The following is a 22,029-nucleotide window of genomic DNA, read 5'->3' as shown; positions in this document are numbered from 1 at the left end:
CTTTTGAGAATTAACGGCTCGTGTGGCACAGAAAGTCGCCATATCTTATTAGAGGAGAAATAATTATATTTCTTCTCAATGCGCCATATCGGTTATCTTGTATGCCCTCAAGAAAGAGGGAAATATCACGTGATCCAAAAAGCCTCATTATCGCCAAAAACGATGTCGAAAGTAAGCAAAGTTGCAAATTTGCAATCTCGGGAAATGAAGCGCCATTCCAAATTGCAGTGAATTAAAATAAAAAACATGACGAATATGTGAAATAAATATTCTTATTTTTTAGTCGCAATTATCGCAACGTAATTTCTGTGTTGGGAAGAGAATTTTAATCATTGATTTGAAGAATAAAAGTGAAATTGGCTTCGTGAAGATCGTGAAAAACCCGGATATTTTTGTGAAAAAGTCGGGACAGCGAAAAAAATAGGAAAAACCGGGGCTGTCCCGGCAAATACGGGATGTATAGTCACCGTAATAAAACCCGACTCTAAGCTGCAATTCTAATGTTCCACTTTTGTTTCGACAAAATATAGTCATAGTGTGATGCACAAAAATGATTTTCAGACGGTTGACCTTCTGATAGTTGGCAATCGCATTTGGGCAGTTGAGTCAGCCATTTTCGCCTGCAGTTTTTCGTGGACATATTGTCGCAAGATAATACTGAGGGAAGACATCTCGAAGACTTGTTTGATTGTTAGTCAATCAATAGACCGAACATCATTCGCATTGGCATTTAATAAAGGAGAGAAAACTTTGTTAATCGTAAGTGTAAGTCGCCGTGATCACTATTGTAGTTAGTCTATCAGCAATCATTTGTGAGCTATTGCACACTAACCTAAGCCTATTCGCGTGAGATAATCTCTGAGAATTGAATGTGTATTTTCAAATGTCATTTTTTGTGGAATCGCATATGGCCAGTGCCGTCTCAAGTCATGGGCCCACCTGGGCACCTCAAGCGAAGAAGGGGCCTCATAAAAACCAGATCTGGTTGAAGTATTTCGAGAGTAAGCCTCCTAGGGCCTCAGAAAAATCACTTGGCCTGGGGGCCCATGATGCTCTCAAGTCGGCCCTGCAGATGGCATTCAGATATTTGCTTCTATTACACGCTAATTATTGCTAATTATACTTTTACATTTTCCCCCTTCCCACACACGTTTTAGGGATGTGCATATGTCGAGATTCTAATTTATATAATTCGAAAACTGGGGAGTGAAGATATTAGATTGTTCTTGTGAATTAGAGTTTTAGATTTATCTGAGAAGGGGTGAGGGCAGAATAAAGCCCTGGCATACTCCCATCCCCATAGGGCAGTAATTCTCAAAGTATACGTTGAATTCTATATGCAATAAACTTGAATGAGATGCATTGAACTTGAGTTCAATGTACAAAACAGCACAGTTTCATGATTTTCGTTTGAGAATTAAAAACTCGGCATTTTTATATAGGCAGTGGATATGTATACAGATCTTGACTATTCGGTGCACAATAGATTTGATTTAAGCCCTGTCACTGTCTTGCTGTATCTTTTGAAAATAATGGTTTTTTCACTTGTATTTCAAAACTGATATTACGTGTTCGCAGAGATGCCACTGGACTCTAATTTACCTGGGTCCCTCAGGTTATTTGAAAAATCTGGGCCTTTTTGAGTGAAAGTGGGTCCCTCTCAAAAAATTATCTTGGGGAAAAAAAAATTATGCCCCTCCCCATAATTCATTGGTATCTCTCTGAATTTTCTTCCAGCATGCTCCAGGTATTTGAGATCACCTGCTTATATTTCTTCATTGAGACTGAGTGGTGGGTAAGATAAGAAGGTACCTGTGTGAATCAAGTATAATTCATTTCTAAAAACATGTTCTATCCAAAAAGGTTCATTTACTGCCATTGTCTACTAGTAGGAAAAACTTGCAAAGAAGCTTTTCATTAGCACTGAGAATTTAACGTACGGAATTCTGCACATGTAATAAATCCAAAAGAAATATACAGTTGATCCCGCTTATAACGTTTCTCCCATTTAGAACATATGAACTTATTTTCGTGGTCCTAACAATAAGTAATTCTCATTGACATTTCCTGTTAAAAGTATTTTCCTATTTATAACGTTTTTTATGACGGTTTTTGTAAAACGTTATAAGCAGGATCTACTTTTAATTAACAGTTGACGGCACACGTTTATATATTTACTATTAATCAATGTATAAATTCCCTTCTGATTGATTTTACATTTCGTTAAAAATATCTTAGCATTTTCAATATCTTCTGATCAAATTTAAAGTAAATTAATTCTTTCTCAGACGCTTATCTTCTGATTTCCTATTCATACCTTGGTTTTCCTGGCAAAATGATTTTATTTTCCTTTCCTGATGGTTCACCATTCTGATCTGTGGAACAGGTGCTGTATAATCCAGAGATTGGCGATTTTGGCGACTTTTTTCGGCGCCAAACACGTCCATCTGCCTGGACAAGGTCGCCAAGACCGATTATCGCCGAAAGAAACAATCGCCAGCAAAAAAAAAAACAACAATAGCGGGAAAAATATCAATGAAACTCAACATCTGAACAAAAATATAACAATAACAAATGTAAATATTCTGGATTAAAAATATTCTGGGTTAAAAGTAAATAAATTTCTGGGTTAAAAAGAAATAAATTTTTAATAGTGGCGGCCGGAAAACATGGAAATCTTGTACTCTTCCCATTTAACCTCTCTATTTCCAAAAAGGTATTAAATTTGGCTTTTTTTTCAATGCAAGCCTTTTTGAAAAGAAATAAGGCCAAACAAAATTTGAAATCTTTCTGCCGATTATATTCGGGCAGCAAACTCTTAACGTGTCGCCAAAAGCTTTCGATGGTGTTTGTGTGGGAACCTGTCTCTGAGTTGACAAATTACACACTGTGGTTCACTTTTAAATGGGTGTACCCTCTCTCACCTAGACTATTATACGTCTTCCAGCAGTCTGAGTGGATTGTCGTTCCCTTCTCTATCCATGTCTCGATGAACCCGAGGAGCGTATCCGCAGACCGATCGTGGATGGCTACCAAGAACAAATTGTTTCCCTCTCTACTCCCCAAAAACTTATTGACCCTCCACTCTATGACCTCTATTATATTTCCTCTTACTAAATTTAGATTCGTCTATCTCGACGACCTTACCTGGCCCACCTATTTTCTCCGACTTCAGCTCAATGTGGTCAAGTATAGTTTCGTTTATAAATTGACGCCAGTCGGCTAAGGTATGTTTGGAGAAAAAAAATTCCTGCGGTATCCTAGAGGTGCTTTCACCTAGCACCATTGAGTACGTTAGCAGCAGAATCTCGTCGAGATTCAACTTGCTGCACCCAAACCACGACCCATGCCCAATCGATTTCTGGGTGCCACACCTGCAAAACCAAACGAAACCATCTGAAAGGGATTTTTTAACACCCGGTCTCATGTCGGAGCCACATTTTGGGCAAAGCATCTCTAAGAAATTGTAGAAAAAGGGGCCTATTTCGGCACAGGTACGCCTGATAAAAAACGAAGTTACCTACTCCCTCATTGCCCAAAGTTGGCCTACCATTAGAAAATTTAAGATCCAGTTCATTTGAAATAACGTCCTGGTACTTCTTGACCACACTGAGGACTGAAAGCATGATAAAATAGTTGAGAAATCACAAAAATCTAATGGCAAAAAAATGGCAAAAATCCGGAAGAAATAATCCGAGGGGAAGTAATCCATTGGAAACTAGAAACAAAATGACCCTATTGCACAAAGGGAAAAAACGCAGTTGTCCGTTTGAATCGCCCGCGCTTTAAATGCCATCTATAATGGATGGGTAATAGAAGCTTCTAGAAAGAAGCCACTGAGGAACAATCTAGAACAACTACAACCTGGCAAAACAAATGAGAGCACTGGCATTGGCGACTTATAGCGCCTTGGCGATCTGGATTATATTGGACCCCTCATCCGGGCAATGGCTAAAATTGACAATGGTCGATGGAGCCTGGAAGGTGCACGGAATGAAATGGATTATATTGGATTTGGCGGTCTGGATTATACAGCACCTGTACCAATTTGTGTTGGAGAAACTTAACAGTGTGCTTATGTGTGTGCCCAGCATTTGGCATGTTTTGTGTTTAGTAGGTGGTGCCATCTATCTAGCGCCGCAGCTAGATACTTTTTCAAATGGGGCAAGTACACATTTTTGCACACCCATGTAATGAAGAAGCAGTTATAAAGGGTGAATTTGGTGCCCCCCCCCTAGTCCAGGGCCCAGGACACTAGGTCGCCTGCCCCTCCCAGTTGCGGCCCTGCATCTATTCTCCAAGCTGGTAATGTGTGCATTTGAAGTTCAATGTGCGCATATTTGTGTGTACGTCTTTGTGATAGCTGTTTCAACCAGAAGTTTTTTCAAAGAAATAGCCAACTCAAAATTTGAAAGCCTGAGAAAATCACATTTTTAGCCGATTACCATTGTGCAATCGCCAGTTCCAAACACTGATTTTCACCAAAAGCAAAATTTGGGGGGGGGGGGTTATAAGGGTAAGGGGCCTCTTCCTTTCCTCTCCCCCCTCTCCCGGAGATCAAAAATTGAAAATATTTTTGTAGAGAATTAATATATGTGAATAAAATAATTTTTTATACTATCTGTGAAGAATTAGATCCTTGTGTCCCTCCAAAAGCCGATTCGGCGTATACACACCTATGATTTCAGTAATGCGAAAAGGGGAATACTACATAGCAGCTAGATGAGAAAACTGGATATTCAAGGCCGAGTTTTTACAGATTTAGTTTTCCACGATATTGGGAAGGTTTTACAATTTGAACGGGTGTTCTAATCATTAACTATTTTTTAATAAAAACGTGCATTCGCAATATTGTAGGAACAAGAATTCACACTGTATAAACGCGGTCTTTGAATGCTGGCCAATAGCCGCGAAAGTACTGTAAGTACGGAAGGGGTGCAGGTGTAATCTGCAGGGTAATAAAAATCCAAATTTTGAAACTTCTGTACACGGCCCCTCATTCAGGAAAGCAACCAAATATCCCTTCTTCAACAACCTGCGTGTATACACCCACGTCATATACATATCAATACAGTAGTGTGCAAAGTAGTAAAACCAGTTTTTCAAGGTCATGCGATCATGATACATGGTAAAAAGAAAAAAAAGAAAGTGGGAAAAGTTGGGGTGATTTTTCTCTCGACCTTTTTCTTAGAACTAGGAAAGAACGCATCCCGGAGGACGCGTGAACAAAATTTTTACACGTCCTTTTCCGAAATTCCAGGTGTTTGGCGCGTTTTAACGTGTCAATAGCATCTCTGGTGTTTGGCCATCCTGGAGGATTGCCTTTGCACGAGCCTTGACAATTCATTTTTAATTACAGTGGAACCCCGATTATACGAACACATCGGGACCGAAGGGTGTTTGGAAAAGTGAGAAGTTTGGAAAATCAATTTTGAAACTAATTAGATAACACAAAGGAATGAATTGAAATTCAGCAACAAAAACCTTAAAATTAAAATTTACCGACTTATTCTGAAAAGTAAATGAAAAAAGCATCACAAAAGAAAAAAAATGAATCCATCTTGCGTATATGACATGTTGCCATTTCATCCCGTAATATTTTTGACATTAAAAATTGAAGCAGATCAGTGTTAGACCGCGATTCTAATCACGTGAGACATTTTGTGACTGCCGTTGGTTCATCTTCATCACTTTCACAGTCATCCTGATCAACTTGATCGTTCATAATTATTTCTTCGTCATCCAAAAAAAAGAAAGTGGATCAAAATTTTTTGTTGAAATCGAATGGTAATGTGATGTTGGTGTAAATCTTGCGTTAATGTCTCTCACATTAGTGATCCAGAGTATATCCAGTGGGGAAGGGGTGATAGAGCCAGGGAACAAAAATAATTAGGGAAATAATTGTTCTGTCCCATAAAATACAGAATGTATTGTCATATAACCTTTATTCATATTAAAATGCCCCTTGTGCCACATCTCCCTCGATATGTGTCTGTCAGATATTTTGACAATCTGTAATATTTAATATTCGTATTTAACTGAAAAAATATACAAATACAACGCCACAACAGGCAAATTGCCCAACGAGGTGGCTGACTTAAGAACATCATGGATCCCCGAGCCATTTTTTGGAGGACCTACCTACTACTGCTACACCACACATGCACCCCGCGGAACCCCCCAACGAATTGGTACATGCGGGAATGTGCGTGTACGTGTAGTGAAACCTGACGTGGAGTTTTTGTTAATTTTCTGTAATGCTTGTTATGTGTAGTGCTGCCATCTGCCACCAGTTTTTCTAACTATGTGTATGGGAGAATGTGGTAAAGGGTTTAAATTGAATAGGTAACTTATTAAATTTAAGTTAGAACTTCAAAACCTGTTAACTAAGAAAACTTAACTTTCAATTATAGTTTCTGTTCTGTTGCGTTGGTGGAGTTTTTGGAAGACGAAACAGAGCGCACAAATTAGCCTAAATTATTTTTTTTCGTTATAAATTTAAATGATTTGTGAAAACTTGATTATATTTTGAAGCCTATCTCCATGTGCTATCACTAGATGCTGCTGATATAGATGAAAAAACTCTTAATTATTTATGATAATGACGTGACAGTGGACATCTGACAGAGAAAAATCTGGTTACTAAAGACATAAAATGAATATTAAGTCATTTTGCAAAAGTCAAATCCAAAATTGTTGATCAAGCACTAAAAGTAAACCTTTCAATGGGCTCCAAAGTTTTATCAGATTTATCTGGTATAAAAATATATTTCCCAAATGACCGTAACGGAGTGGACATTTGAAAATGGGAAAATTTTCGGGACACAGATTTTTCATAAGAAAAAAAATTTTTTTTTTCTAAATTTTATTTATCTATGGCATATATACAGTCGAATCCTGTTATAACGAACACCAAGAGACAGAAGGAATCACTTCGTTAAAACGAAATTTCGTTATAAAGGAATTCCAGGTTACCTAGCATTGTTCCCATGTAAACTTATTTAGGGAAATTAAAAAAGTTTTTGTTAAAACAAGATTTTCGCTATAATTGTATTCGTTAAAACGGGATTCGACTGTTTAAAGTGTGATTCCACGTTTTCAAAAAAAAAATCCAGATTTGCACCACGTCTTTTTGTTTAACACTTTTTTGAAGCTGGGACAGTCAGATTTTGATGTTACAATGATTTTGTTAAAGATTAGATAACATCTGAAACAAATTAAGAAACGCATGACAGAGAATTAAATGAAGAACTAGAAAAAAATTGAAATTACCACCAGAGTGCTCAAAAATTTTGTAAAACAAAGTTAGTCTCAGAAACAGTTTGTACACTTTTTTTGGGAATGACCCATACACACCCGTGATTTTTGCGATGCGAAACGGTGACTACAACATAGCAGTTAGATGACAAAACTGGATATTCAAGGTTGCAGATTTTTTTCTGAGCAATCAGAAAATGTTTTAAAATTTGAACAGGCATTCCAAATCTTTTATAATTTCTTCAAAAATGCACATTCGTAATCTTGTAGGAACAAGGTGAATTTATACTGTATAGACGATGTCTTAGAATGCCAGGAGATAGGCGTGAAAGTACTGTAATTTTCAGTATGTAACTGGGGGGGGGGGGGAAATTTGCAGGTGAATAAAAAGAAGAGGAAGAAACGAGAGGAAAGTTGGAGTTTATCTATCCTTTTCTTGGAACTAGGAAAGAACGTGTCCTCAGGGATGCGTGAACCAAATTTTTATGAATTATTTCCCAAAATTCTGGGTATTTTACACGCTATAGCATGTCATTGGCATCTCTGCAGAAGACTAGGTAGAAGTGATGTAATTCTCATGTGCAGGGTTTAAGCTAGATAAAAAATTCCTTAAGCAAAAATGGAAAAAAACTTTTGCAAACTGCTAAAATGCTAATGATTGATGGATGGATGTCTACTTGTTTCGTACCTGCTGTACAAATTCTTTACGAAAGTGCTACTACTTTTGCACTTTGCATAAAATGTGACCGTAGCTCAAACCCTGCTCATGTGTGCTATTGTAAAAAAAATATATATTAGAACTGTTTAATGCGCCAACCGCTGTCAGTGCAGGCAGTAGTGTGTTGAATCAGCATTGAAGGTGCAGGATTCATTGTTCCAAATCCATGTAGATGACATTTGAACTTTTATTCCTTTATCAGTTTTTTATCTTTCAAACCAGCTGATTTGACCATAGATTTAGGCGGGAGACTGGATTTTTCACCCTTCTTGCTTTCCAGAATTATTGGAAATTTTCTCCAATGTTAGCCAAAAATTAGATTTTCCACACAATGTTAGCAGGAAAATTTTCAATGTTTACTGCACGTATATCATTTTCAGTATACTCTTTGGGGAAGAGGAATGAACTAGAGAGAGAGTTGCCAGACGATCGCAGATGGCAAAAATCTCATCGCAAATGATGGGCAAGGGTTTTTTTTCTATTGTGAAACTGGCTCCTTTGTAAAAAATAACACTTGTATGACAACTTATGTAGTTTGATAACCAGCGTACAGCGATAATTGCATTCATCAGGACTGGGAACTCTGTGCAAAAATTAACATTTTGTGCCATCGTGCTGCAATAGTGTAATTTCATATTTTTGTGCGCAAAATAGCGAATTTTGCTTCAGTATGCTCAGACTTTCGGAAAGGACGGCAAAGATTTTTTTCCTGCTTGCCGCGAAACGATTCTTTCAGAGAAGAGTGTTTTATTCCTCTGTACTTAAACTATCGCAAAACCCCAATATTATCCGTGATCATGGAACTGAAGATTATTTGCAATGGTCTTTCAGCGTTAAAGCACAAATGCGAGTCAGTTTTCATTAAAAAAAAAAGTAGCCACTAGAAGCAGCAGAAATTACTGTAGTCAGGGTTGGCAAGGTTTTGGACAGCATGATAAAAACCACGGTAAATACTGTGGTTTTTACCGTACTGTCCAAAACCTCCTATTTATAACTATAAGTGAAAAACTGCAATTTGATGAAGAGATAACTTCTATAATCAAATAATAAACTTTGTTATATAAATTATATATTATATTATTAAATTACATTAAATATAATAAAATTTTGAAATTCAAAACAGTATGTGAAAAAGGTTATATGACTGATATTAGGTTATCAAACAATTGAGAACTGAACTGTCTTGAGGTTAAATATTAGATTTATGGAAACATGAAAGATATAAGAATGGGATAGAAATTTGTCACATGAAAATTAGAAAGAAGCAATAGATATGACTACAGAATGAAATTAAATTTACATAATAATTGAACACTAATAATCAAGCGCAGCTGCGCCTTTTAAAATTTGATAACACATAACTAATTTAGCTGCCTTATCTGTGCCAAGATGATTTCTAAGATACAAAATTTAAAAATATTCTTTCACTTGATGCATAACTTGGGGGGTGATGCATAACTTGGGGGGGGGGGGGCAAAGCAGAATATGCCAAAATCTGCGATGTAGATCACAGAACAATTAGCGCTATTGCAGAACAATTTGGAATAATTTTAAGAAAAAAATATGAAAAAAACACTATTACATGTATGGGGACTTTTACCGAAGAACATTCGCAGTCAGCTGAGGGATGGTCGCAGAACAGTGCTAAATATTCTGCTTTGTGGGGGGGACGACACGAAAATGAAAAACTCTGTTAAAGACAGTCTTTCGATAAGCCTTCAAGTGTTTTTCTTATTGCTGTCCTCCATGTGATAGAATTGTAAATATAGCTTGAATTTATTCGGTGAAATATTTGCTTCTAGTCTCATAAGAGCAACAATTTAGATTTAACAAAAATTTCGGGTCTTGAAGTCTGCGTAATCAGTGTTTGTGAAACTGTGTTCTGTTAGTCATGAGTAGGTGCTACATAGTGGCCTCATTTTCTTGGGATATTTTCCTTTATTTATAATTAGTTTTAAAAAAATGGAGAATGTAAAATAGAAAGATCAATTTTTAAAATTTAAAGAAAAAGTTTGAAAAGTCAAAATAGAACAATTTGCATGAAATAAACACTACACCATTGATATATATATTCACATTATATTGTTATCTAATAAAAAATAATATTTATGCTGAGTTTCACAATAATGCAATGATTATAACTGTGACTATGCATATTTGGTACCTTCAATATAATGTATTTTTTTAAAGAAAAGTGTTTGGAGAGATTCCGCAGGGTTTTGGACAAGCACTGTCTTAAATACAGTACCTGCTTCATAATCACACATGAAAAATAAGATGTGAAGTAGAAATAACATTTACAAGAAACTAAAAAATTTAAAACAGTGTTTATTTAAACATTTATATGAGCGATATTAATTTATCAGATTTTCAGCTTAAAATCATAAATTTGGTGAAACAATTAACCAAATGACTCCTTTTTGAAATATTTTTGATTCAATTAGTTTTATTTTTTGCTAGTATTTTTTTTTAACATGTTAGTATCATAGGAAAAAAACCAAAGGTTTCCACATATCATTTTGAAACTTGGAGGTTTTGGACAGTTTTTTCCACGTGTCCTGTCTAAAACCCCAACCGTGACTGTAGTTGATCGTCATTGCGTCAAATCCTGATGTTTCATAAAAAAAATTTTCATTCTGGGAGTAAAAAGAGCAGCATGTCAAACAAATTATGATTGCTAATTTAAAAACTTTGCCGAATAACGAGCTTTAAATTGCCAATCTCGCCAAATAATGAGTGCTGAATTGCCAAACCGTGTTGATTCTTCTTAAACTAATTTTGCAAAAATTTCTTTCCGAGTAGAAAAAATTGAAAACGTGTATAGAAAATTTTTAGCCCATTTGAAGTGCTGCTGTTCCAGACAGCAAATAGTTCCCTCAGTAAGCAAAAATCATGTTAAATAGACGTGCGAAAAATATCATGGAAGCCACTCTTTCAAACAAGGTGTCAAAAGCCTAAAAAACACGCTGATGAAAAAAATGATAACAAAAGACAGTGCAGTTTTATTTTGAAAAGGGGTTTTATTTTGACAAATATTGTTAATTTCACTGTTCCAATTTATAAATATCTTCTCCAAATCCTATAGGCCTATTTTGCTGCTTTAAAACTTCTCTGAATCCTGAATTTTGCTGTTCCGAAATGGACTTCGTCACTTCCCACCCCTGTTATGTTTCAGATCTACTACATGCAAATCATTCGGAACTTCCTCTCCTAATTCTAGTGAGGGTAGGATCAAATCATGTTTCTTATTTTTGGCCAGGTACGGCATTTCGATTCTAGGCACTATCAGGAACCTCACAGCTGAGATTGAATGTCCGCTTCGTAACGCCTTGAGTTTAAGCCATGATGTTGGGCCCCAATTTCATAAACGACAGCAGATGGAGGTGCATCTCTTTTCCGTGAGGTCGTGGAATATTGTTAGACACTTGATATTGGAGGGGTTTTAAATTAACGCACGAGACTACGGAATTTAACTGACTTTATTTCAAAGCACTCTCAAAACAGACACCCATCGAGGATGAAAGCCCCATTCTAGCTTCTCTTGGAAAATAGATTTTCCTGTTCTCACTACCTTTTAGCAACTTATATATAAACAAAACACGTGGTATAAGGCCACATAGAGTTAGTAAAAATGTCCATACTGAATAAAATAGATTCTATACATCGATATATAATATATATATATTTAATTTTCATTCAAAAATACCGATTTAGTTTATAATTGTGATGAATTTTAAGAAAATTGATATTTGCCCATCAAATATTTGGTATTTTGCCAAAAAATTAGCAATGTATTTGGTTATTTGACCAAATCATTATTTGTCTCGTCCATAATTTAGTTCCAATGATATCAATACTCGTGAAGGGAAAAAAAAACACAATTGGATTAAAAAAAGTGGTTTAATATCAGTAAAAATGTAAAACTTGAAAAAAATCATTTGTCTTGGTGCTCAGCTAGCCTGTTCTGCCAATTTATTGTTTTTAAGCTGGAAAATAAACGACTGTTTGACATGGCCGTTTTCTGAATTGACAATCTTTTACTTTGATATATTTTTTATTCAGTCTTATATTACATTTATGGGTTATTGTAATGAGTAGGATAAGAATTGGTAATTTTTCAAGGTGTTCTCTTAAATTAGCTAGTTAACTAAAATGAATTTTTCTTTCTTTTTCAGTCTAGCATTTGAGTGGCTATGCATCACCACAGGCGACATTCGTCTTCTGAAGAAAGTGATCTATATAGTTCCAGTCAAACAATTAGAAAACGGAAACCTTCACCATCTACTCGTTATAAATTTGATGGATGTTCCAAGAGAAAACGCCACTCAAAATCTGATAGGTAAACTGCACAGTTTTTTAACTGGTTTTTTTATTGCAGCTGCAGTGTTGTTTGGTTTAAACCAGTTTAAAAAAAAAAACATAAGTGGGCTAAATATACTTTTTTTCGTTAAAAATATCATTGAAAACTTTTTGCTAATAAATGAACCATTCTCACCACATTTTATATGCTTGGGGGTACACTCTGATGATAGGTCATTAAATGGTATAAGATGATAAAGTGGTTTTTTTCAAGAAATCTCATAAAAGTAACCTGAATATATATATATATTTTCATTTAAAGCAGGGTTGTTTGGTTTAAACAACATTGGTTTTAAACATGTGGTTTTTAAAAAGAAAATAACACAAATGTGGCTTCAGTATAATTTCCCCCCCCCCCTTCAAAAATATATTGGCTCATTACTAGCCAAAATGATTAATTCTTGCCACATTTCCTATCCGTGGGATATATTCTGATGGTATATCTTTAAATGGTGTAAGATGATATAAGTGGTTTTTCAAAAAAGTCTCATAAAAGTGATCTGAATAAACATTTTCTTTCATATTAAGTACTTTAGTTGCTGAAAATTATATACAGTATTAAAATTGATCATTCTTATTGCATTTTCTAACTTTGCGCTACATTCTGAATATTCAGCAAATTCATGAATGAGGATTGCATCAAACCTATGTGGTGGTGGTGTATTTTTTATCTCCCAGGCTTTTATATTCCTTCACATAGAAGCAGCAACAGTGGTAACTTTACTGTCGTGCTAAGGGAGGGTGGTCCCTTAATCCAAAAAGACACCAGCTGTTCCTAAAAGACAAAAACCAGTGTACTAGTTGTTACATTACCTCACAGACATTTTCATTTTCTTTCCATAGGAAGCCGCACATATCGTACTGGATATTGCCACCAGGCATGATATTGAATTATTTTTTTTACATATTTTCAACATTACCCCCAGTTAATCAAGGTTCTACTGTACATTAGTAAAAACCTGAAATTGGCTAGTTTGTGAAGTGACCTCTCCAAATAATTTTCAGAAATTCCTTGGAATATGGACTGGGTCACCGTTTGGTTAGGATGTACAGCAGTAAGTGATTTATGAAAAATAATTGGCTATATACAGGGTGATTATAATCAAAGTTCTAAAAAAAAAACTCTGGACTTTTTTGGGGAAAAACATGCTTTGTTCGTAACAAATTTGGCTGGCACCTTTTTTTTTTGAATTGTCCAGGCCTGGTGGATAGCACAACTTGTATCAACGGTGATGCACATTGCAACACCAGCGAAGCAGCTGCTGAAGAACCATTTTGACAACAAAATGATATAACACCCACCTGGTCAGCATGATCACCTTACAGGTTAACTCTACTATAACTTTTGGAACAACCCAAAAAGTTATGTGCAGTGGTCGGATTGCAAACTTTGGTGAATTGAAAGCACCTCCACACATCATTGTCATAAAATATTCTGATCCGTAGTTGAACTAGCATTTTTGCCCTTCCACCTCACAGCCAGAACACGGTGGACAACATATTTAACATTTCTTGTGTAAGTTGTAGTTGTGTGTTTAAATGACTTCATTTTTGGGATGTTTTCATGAATTACAAAATCATGCCATACTAATTGCATCATTTTGCATTGACTGGCTATCATATCCATTCTGCAAGCAAATTTCCCATGTGCTGAATGAGTGCAGCATCATCTATTTTGCATTTTGAAGTATTTTTCTCCCCTTCGCCATACAAAATTCCATTGCCTCATTAACATTCATGCAAATTTTTAAGTCATTCTGACCAGTGGTTCTTATTTTAGTGTTTTGAAATCAGAACTTTAGTTATAATCACCCTGCATATTGTAAATCATTAGTAATAAATTGCATTAATTATTCTTCATTGAATACACTTTAATTGCATAGTTTTTATCAGTTTTTGCAAAATAGTCATAATTAAACGTATTGAAAGTAACTGGAAAAATCATCTTTATTATATGATAATAGCATTAAGAATTCTATAACAAAATAATTTGAGTTAAGCTATAGAATGATTAAATTGCAAACGTTAGTTTTTATTAAAATGTAAGAAATATTTATAGAGTAACAACTATGGGAATTGTGTAAATTACATTAACAAACATTTTATTTTAACTAATTAGAAGCTGGAATGATTTTTCAGAAAGTTTATTTTTGTTTTTAATGTAAATGTTATTGAAACCAAAAAACTTGGTAAAAGACCGGGGTTTTCGGTTTAAAAAACTTTGATATGAAGTATCATAGTTAAAGTTATATATAGAAACCAGAATTTCTCATTCTTGAATTTTCTAATTTTTGGCTACATTCAGATGCTCTATCTTTAACAAATTCATAAATAAGGATTGCATTATGCATCTAAATGTAGTGGTGTATTATCTTAGGGTTTTTTTCCCACAAAAGAAGCTGCAACACTAGTGACACTATCCTACTAGGGGCAACTGGTCTTATAATCCAATAAATATACCCGCTGTCTCTAAAGGACAAAGGACTAGTGTACTAGTAGTTATATTATCTCAGACATTTTCATTTTACATAAAAAGTGGCATATCATGTACTGTATGTCACCCAGTCTCAGGGTTGGTCCAATTTAGCCCAAACCCGAAAAAACCCTTGAAAAACCACACCTTAAAACTGCATTTACTCACAAACAGTATACTTTCTAATGAAGTTATTGCATTGTCATACTCTATCTCAAAAGAAATGCATAAATAAATATGTGTATTCAATGCTATTTGAATTATATTTCTCCCCATCGTAAATGTCTTTTGTTTACAAGTAAAGAAAATAAACATTTTCATTAATGTTTTCTAACTCACAATTATATATACCAATCCTTTTCAATAACACCTGTTGATTTTTTTTGAGTGATCTTTCACTTATATAATATTTCTTTGTTTTTTCACATCCATGTTTATTTCTCAGTTTTGACCATACCAGTCCAAAAGTAAAAAAAATACGCTCAATTGATGCAGATGTAATTGAATGCAGTTCTTCCAAAAATTTGCAAAAGTCTGCATTTAAAATCTTATTTTTCTCTGCCTTGCAATGCATGAATTTCTGCCACTTTTGTGCTTAAACTGACTCCATGTTTTGTGAAAACATTGTTCCTGGATAGAACTCTGCGTCTTCTATTTGAAACATCTGTAGTGCAATAAATTCTGTATTCAGTTTTTCGATCCATTGTTCAGCGGAAGCTTCTTGTTCCTTAGTTAATCTTTTTTCTTTCAAAACAGGATCAGTCATATTTGCAAGGAAATTAAATGGAGCTGATGTGTAACATACTCATACAAAGATAATTTTTTACTTTCCAATACATCTCTAGCCATATTTCTACTATCTGTCCAAGAGTACATCTATCTCTTTGTATAAATTATCTCTATGGCTTTACCAATACTCTAACTTCATTTGCAATGATAATAAATTTGCAAGATAATAAAGTAGAAGGATGGCTGTACAGAGATGGCAGCACATGTATGACAAATTATTTCGTCATATCTATGTGAAAAAGACCAAAAAAAGTCTGTGCTTCGGCAAATGCTGTCGTAGGCACCAACATTACGTATGGCAGCGACTGCAAACGCTGTCATAACCACTTGACTGGTTAAGTGGGTGCTCTAGCTAGTGTGGATACTCACTGCGATCATGGAGTCAGCATTTCCATTTGACCAACCATCCAACATCAGAGTGATAGTTGAATTTTTCAATTTCTCTGTCATTAGCATATCGACAGCTTTATCTGCCTTATCTAATAATGATCCAGTTAATTTCTTCCTATTAAGAGGGATATAACCTGGATGCAAAGCATTAACCACTTCTTTAAATGCATCACTGTCTGCTATGTTAAAAGGTATATTATTAGCATAAAAAAATTTGGATACTTTTCAAGAACTAATCTCTAGCAGTCATTTGTTTTAACAATAAATTGTCCTATTGGCCTTTGGTTTTTGATATGTTCCAGCATCCACAATAATATTTGAACTTCCGCATGTAGAAACATCTTCAAGAGGTTGCTTTCTTTTCAATGAAGTAGATGTCTCTTCACTCATGGTTTGTACGGTTCTTGAAAAATCCTTGAAAAAAAAAAGTTCATTTACAAGGCCTTGAAAATCCACAAGAGTCCTTGAAAAAAACCAGTGTTTTTCCGAAATAGTTTCCGCCACTTATTTTTTGCTCCGTAAGTGACATCCTTAAATAAAAGTGCAAAGCTCAGGGAAAAGGCCTTGGCAGCCAGTAACCCTGGATAATTTGATTTAAAGCACGTTTTTTTCCCATTATTCTTAAGCTAGGTTTTCCTAGGAGCAGATTTTCTGTGCCGTGTGCAAAGTGAGTCGCCCAGTGTGACACGCCGTCCACTCACCAATAATAAGAAAACAGGTTCGACTATTTTCCTAGAGAGCGCAACAAGCCTCATGCCAGTGTTTTACGTCAGCCGTGATTGGCAGACTGCTTCTGGAGGAGTCAAATGCGTTGTGCGCCACGTGTTTCACCGATCTTCTCTTCATTTTTGTTGTTTTCTTTCACTTCCCTTCATCGAGCTTGATGCTTCTTTTCAAACCGGAGCATGCAGACGACAGAGTAGCTGATGCACCACGGTAGTAAAACACAAACGCGTAGTGTGATTATGTAACGTGTTTCTGTCAGCGCGAGATGATCCAGTTCGGTTCATGTGGCGCCAAAAACCTATGTTTTAGAATGTCTTTTCCTGTGCCCGTGGAACAGCTCGGCTTGACACAATATGTAAATCGCTGGTGGCATGCTCTCACCCTCGAGAAAGCTCGACTTTATATTGTATGCTGGTTTTTTTCTGTGTGTATGTTGGGATTGCTTTTTTCTCCCTGAGATGGCCGGTTATTTGTCGGCCGTTTTATTCATTTTTTTATGATCGTAAATGATCTTGTTTGTTTTTCTTTGCAACTTCTATGGAATAAAAGCTAGAGTTCAAAATGAACTTCCGATCATTGTTTTTTTTCTTCAACTCAGTCGGCACGCTCTGGCCCCCAACAACCCACTTCTAGGAAAACCCAGCATGTGTCCTGCGATCGTATGTAGACGTATTTGGAGTCATTAGAAGTCATTAAACTTTTGTACTAGGTATTTTTTCTGGAGGACTTGAGAAATCAATATCTTAGAAAAAAAAAGTTTCCTAATTTTTGCCGAAATAATTTCAACCTTTTGGTCCGTAAGTGAGCGAAGCTTCCTCTGATTACTGTCAATCATAGGCGGAGATTGACTTGGAAGTCTGGGGGGGGGGCACGATGATGATGATGTCAATTCATATATGCATATATACATTAGATCAGTCAACCTCACCTTTCACGCTAGGGCCCCCCCCCCCCGCCGTATCTCCGCCCATGCTGTCAAGAAAATATTTATTTAGGAGTGATGTGAAGCGCTTGTACAAGGTTCTTTAAAGAAAGAAAACAAAAAATGAGTAGCAAGTGAGTGTACTTTTAATTACTTGTGGCTGAAAAATCCCTTCTATCAAGATTGGTTGCTGAGCGTGCCAGACAAAAATGCCGCCAAATGTGAGCTGTGCTTCAATGGGTGAATCGGCGCTGAAATCCATTGTGCTTATATTACTGGAGGGAGTATGACGCAGGGCCATAACTAGGACTTTTGTTTTGTCTTGCCGCCCCCATCAATTCGGAATTCGATAATTTTATAACGGTGTTCACCTAAAAATTGCCCACCCCGTGCCCTATAGTAGAACTCCTTAATACACGATGTCTTACCCTGTAGTACCGGTGCTGGTATGGCGTCAGCGGCCTATATCATTCCTTGGAAGATCACGTGATGCGTTGAATGTCGGCGCATCTCAGTTATTTTCTAATGGCATCCATAATTGTTTAAAATAAAACAATAAATGAAAGAAATAATTTCAGTATCGATGATATGGTTCCAAAATTAATGAAAGAGATAGTTCCAGAATTAATGAAAGAGATAGTTCCAGAATTAATGAAAGAGATAGTTCCAGAATTAATGAAAGAGATAGTTCCAGAATTAATGAAAGAAAAAATTACAGAATTAATGAAAGAAAAAATTCCAGAATTAATGAAAGATAATTCCAAAATTAATGAAAGATAATTCCAAGATTAATGAAAGACAACTTCAGCATTGATAAAAGAGATAATTCCAGAATTTATGAAATAATTTTAGAATTAATGAAATGATTTTAGAATTAATGAAATGATTTTAGAATTAATGAAATAATTTTAGAATCAATGAAATAATTTTAGAATTAATGAAATAATTTTAGAATCAATGAAATAATTTTAGAATCAACAAAAGAAAGAATTTCAGCATTAGCGAAAGAAACAAATCCAGAATTGATGAAAGAAATAATTTTTCTTTTTCTATCTTTAGAAGTGTTCTTTTTTTTTAGTCTTTAAAAGAAAATTAATTGCAATATTTAGAGACTAAACTACGTTTCAATAGGGAAATTGACATTCACAAACTATGTTATTCAATGTGTCATATGTATGATATATATGTGTATGTGGCCTCCTTTATTCATTACGGATAATGTGAAATAAAGTAGGTAGAAATGTAATCTCTGAAAGTTTTAATCAAAATTAAATATGAAGCCTATTCATGTGAAAAATATGCGTTTGTAAAAAAAAGTCCTTGAATTTTCAAGTTTTACCTTGAAAAGTGCTTGAATAGTCCTTGAATTTTTTTTAGTTGGAAGAGTACGAACCATGATTAATGAAAGATAATTTCAGAATTAATGAAATATAATTTCGGAATTGATGAAATATTCAGCATTAATAAAAGAAAGAATTTCAGCATTACCAAAAGAAACAAATCCAGAATTGATGAAAGCAATTATTCCAGAAGTAATGGAAGAAATAATTCCATAATTGATGAAAAAATTCCAGAATTAATGAAAAAAGCAAATCAATTCACCAAAGTTTACAATCAGACCACTGTTCATAACATTTTGTGGTACCCCAGACAGCCAGAAGTTGCAAGGGTTAAGGTCAAGTAAACTGACAGCCGGCCAGGTGTCGTGCCATCCTGTTATTGTCAAAATGTGTCTTCAGCAGCTGTTTTGCTGGTATTGCAATGTGCATCTTGATAGAAGTTGTTCTATCCACACACTGATGCTGTGGAAGTGCCGAAATGATATGGTTACACAAAATAGATTATACTGCTGGCCAGCATCATCTATTTGCACATTTTACACTTTTTTCTTTTGCGAAAGAAACTTCCATTGCTTCAGGAGTATCCATGTAAATTTTTAATTTACCTTATTATAACTGACAGGGGTCTGTCCAGACTTTTTGCACAGGGTCCTGTTTTTGTGAAAATGTACCTTATTTTTGTGAAAATGTACCTTATTTTTGTGAAAATGTACCTTATTTTTGTGAAAACGTTCAAAATAGCAGTGAAAGTAATACTAATTAAACAGCAACCTCATTTTCCTATTTCATTTCATTTTTATTATCATTTTCCTAGTTTTTGATGCACTCACAGCTTGTTTTGTCTTTCTGGCTATATATATGCTTGTTGACACATCCTGTTGGGTGATCACCAAATTGCACCCCTTGGTCAATCCAGGGTCCCTTATCAAAAAATGTAGAACATATTTTGCAAAGAAAGCCAGATGCAGAAATGCTGTAACATAGCCAACTGTGAAGCTTCTCAAAACGTGCGATGTTCAACAAATTCGGTACTTTTGGACCCATTTTTCTAGCTTCTATAGATGAAATTTTCTTTAAATCCGGCTCTACCGACGAATTCGTAGCATCTTTCAGCGCTTCCGATAAATCAGCAATGTCTTCCACCGCTTTCGACGAATCGGTAATGTCTTTCGAAGAAACGGAATTGTCTTCCGCCACTTCCGATAAATCGGTCATCTCTTCCGCCGCTTCCGACGAATCGGCAATGTCTTTCGAAGAATCCGAAATGTCTTTCAGCGCTTCTGATAAATCGGTAATGTCTTTAGGCGCCTCCGATAAATCGGTAATGTATCGCGCCGTTTCCAAGGTTTCGACAGCGTGGTTCGAAACCGATGAAGGAAGCAATGTTTCAGTAATTTTTTCCGGGTTAGCACAATTGGAATTATCTGTATCTGACGTCTTTTTGGTGACGTTTTCAGATCCTCGTTTAAAAAACGATGTTATGGAGCTGCATCCCCGAACGTCAGTTGGCCGTATTTTTTTTAATGTAGTAATCACTATTCCTTGAATTTCCACCTGTTGGTGGTCGACCACGCTTCATATTAAATTTTCAAAAATGAAAGTGCATAATCCAATTCTACAATAAGCATCAACTACACCGATTTTACGCCTAACAAGAGGTTGTGATTCAAAGACCATTTGAGGAGAAGTGCAGGGCTAAAGCGTTTGTATAATGGCATAGGTTGTGCGATAAAATATCGGACGCGGTCAATCCGTGGTCAACCAGCGGGATGTCCTAACAAGAAGACTAGAAACAAGGAAAGCCCTCTCAAGGCCACGCTCTTTCTCCGATCGCCTTTTCAAGGTCATGTTTTCCGGTATCCAACCAACAACTTCTATAGATAAGATTACTCATCTATGGGAGAGTGGGTGGTGGTGTTGGGCCAACAATGCATGCTTAAAAAAAAAAGATCAATGGCTTTCTATTACGACTAGGGTCATAACTGATAAGAATTTTATCGCACAGCAGTCGCAAAAGTTCGTTTTTTACGACGTAATTTTCATGAAGGGTTCGTTTTCTGGAATTTTGTGATGGATCCGTTTATTATCCTCCAAATTTTGTGAAACATCCTTTTTTTAGCCCCGGAATTTTGTGAAGGGTCCGTTTTTTAGCCCCGGAATTTTGTGAAGGGTCCGTTTCTTAGCCCCGGAATTTTGTGAAGGGTCCGTTTTCCGGACCCAAATTCCGGCTGGACAGACCCCTGACCATGATTAATGAAAGATAATTTCAGAATTAATGAAATATAATTTCGGAATTGATGAAATATTCAGCATTAATAAAAGAAAGAATTTCAGCATTACCAAAAGAAACAAATCCAGAATTGATGAAAGCAATTATTCCAGAAGTAATGGAAGAAATAATTCCATAATTGATGAAAAAATTCCAGAATTAATGAAAAAAGCAAATCAATTCACCAAAGTTTACAATCAGACCACTGTTCATAACATTTTGTGGTACCCCAGACAGCCAGAAGTTGCAAGGGTTAAGGTCAAGTAAACTGACAGCCGGCCAGGTGTCGTGCCATCCTGTTATTGTCAAAATGTGTCTTCAGCAGCTGTTTTGCTGGTATTGCAATGTGCATCTTGATAGAAGTTGTTCTATCCACACACTGATGCTGTGGAAGTGCCGAAATGATATGGTTACACAAAATAGATTATACTGCTGGCCAGCATCATCTATTTGCACATTTTACACTTTTTTCTTTTGCGAAAGAAACTTCCATTGCTTCAGGAGTATCCATGTAAATTTTTAATTTTATATTCTGACTAGTACTTATTGTATAGTTATGGAATTAAAACTTTAATTATAATCACCCTGTATATAGCTGATTATTTCTCATAAATCTGTTACTACTATAGAAGAGAACCTTAATTAACTGGGCTTAACCATGAAAGTATAAAAAAAAAACCTGTTGAATATTAAGGATGGGTGATATATAGTGTGAGATGTGCTACTTCGTAAGAAAATTAAAATGTCTGTGAGGTAATGTAACTACTAGTTCACTAGCCGTTGTCC

General features: G+C 35.6%; 1 protein-coding gene across 2 annotated transcripts in view; it reads left to right on the top strand.

The window, feature by feature from the left end:
- The first annotated feature begins 552 nt into the window (after positions 1 to 552).
- The window catches only part of Doa (CDC like kinase darkener of apricot), a 98,545-nt gene continuing 77,068 nt past the window's right edge, over positions 553 to 22,029 (top strand). Inside the window, exons 1-2 of one of the 2 annotated variants that reach the window (XM_089236448.1) lie at positions 553 to 759; positions 12,151 to 12,314. In XM_089236448.1, coding sequence (XP_089092574.1) covers positions 12,169 to 12,314 — 146 coding nt within the window. In that variant the 5' untranslated portion in view covers positions 553 to 759; positions 12,151 to 12,168. Of the gene's footprint in view, positions 766 to 12,150; positions 12,315 to 22,029 lie in introns of both variants that reach the window. The other variant, XM_089236449.1, reaches the window with a different exon arrangement.

The sequence above is a fragment of the Pholcus phalangioides genome, unplaced genomic scaffold (genome assembly GCF_987345545.1).
Source record: "Pholcus phalangioides strain wild (caught in Gottingen) unplaced genomic scaffold, Ppha-v1.0 ptg000009l_1, whole genome shotgun sequence".
Classification (NCBI taxonomy): domain Eukaryota; kingdom Metazoa; phylum Arthropoda; class Arachnida; order Araneae; family Pholcidae; genus Pholcus; species Pholcus phalangioides.
Note: the sequence above shows the minus strand (reverse complement) of the source record. Positions and strands in the feature narration are given on the sequence as shown.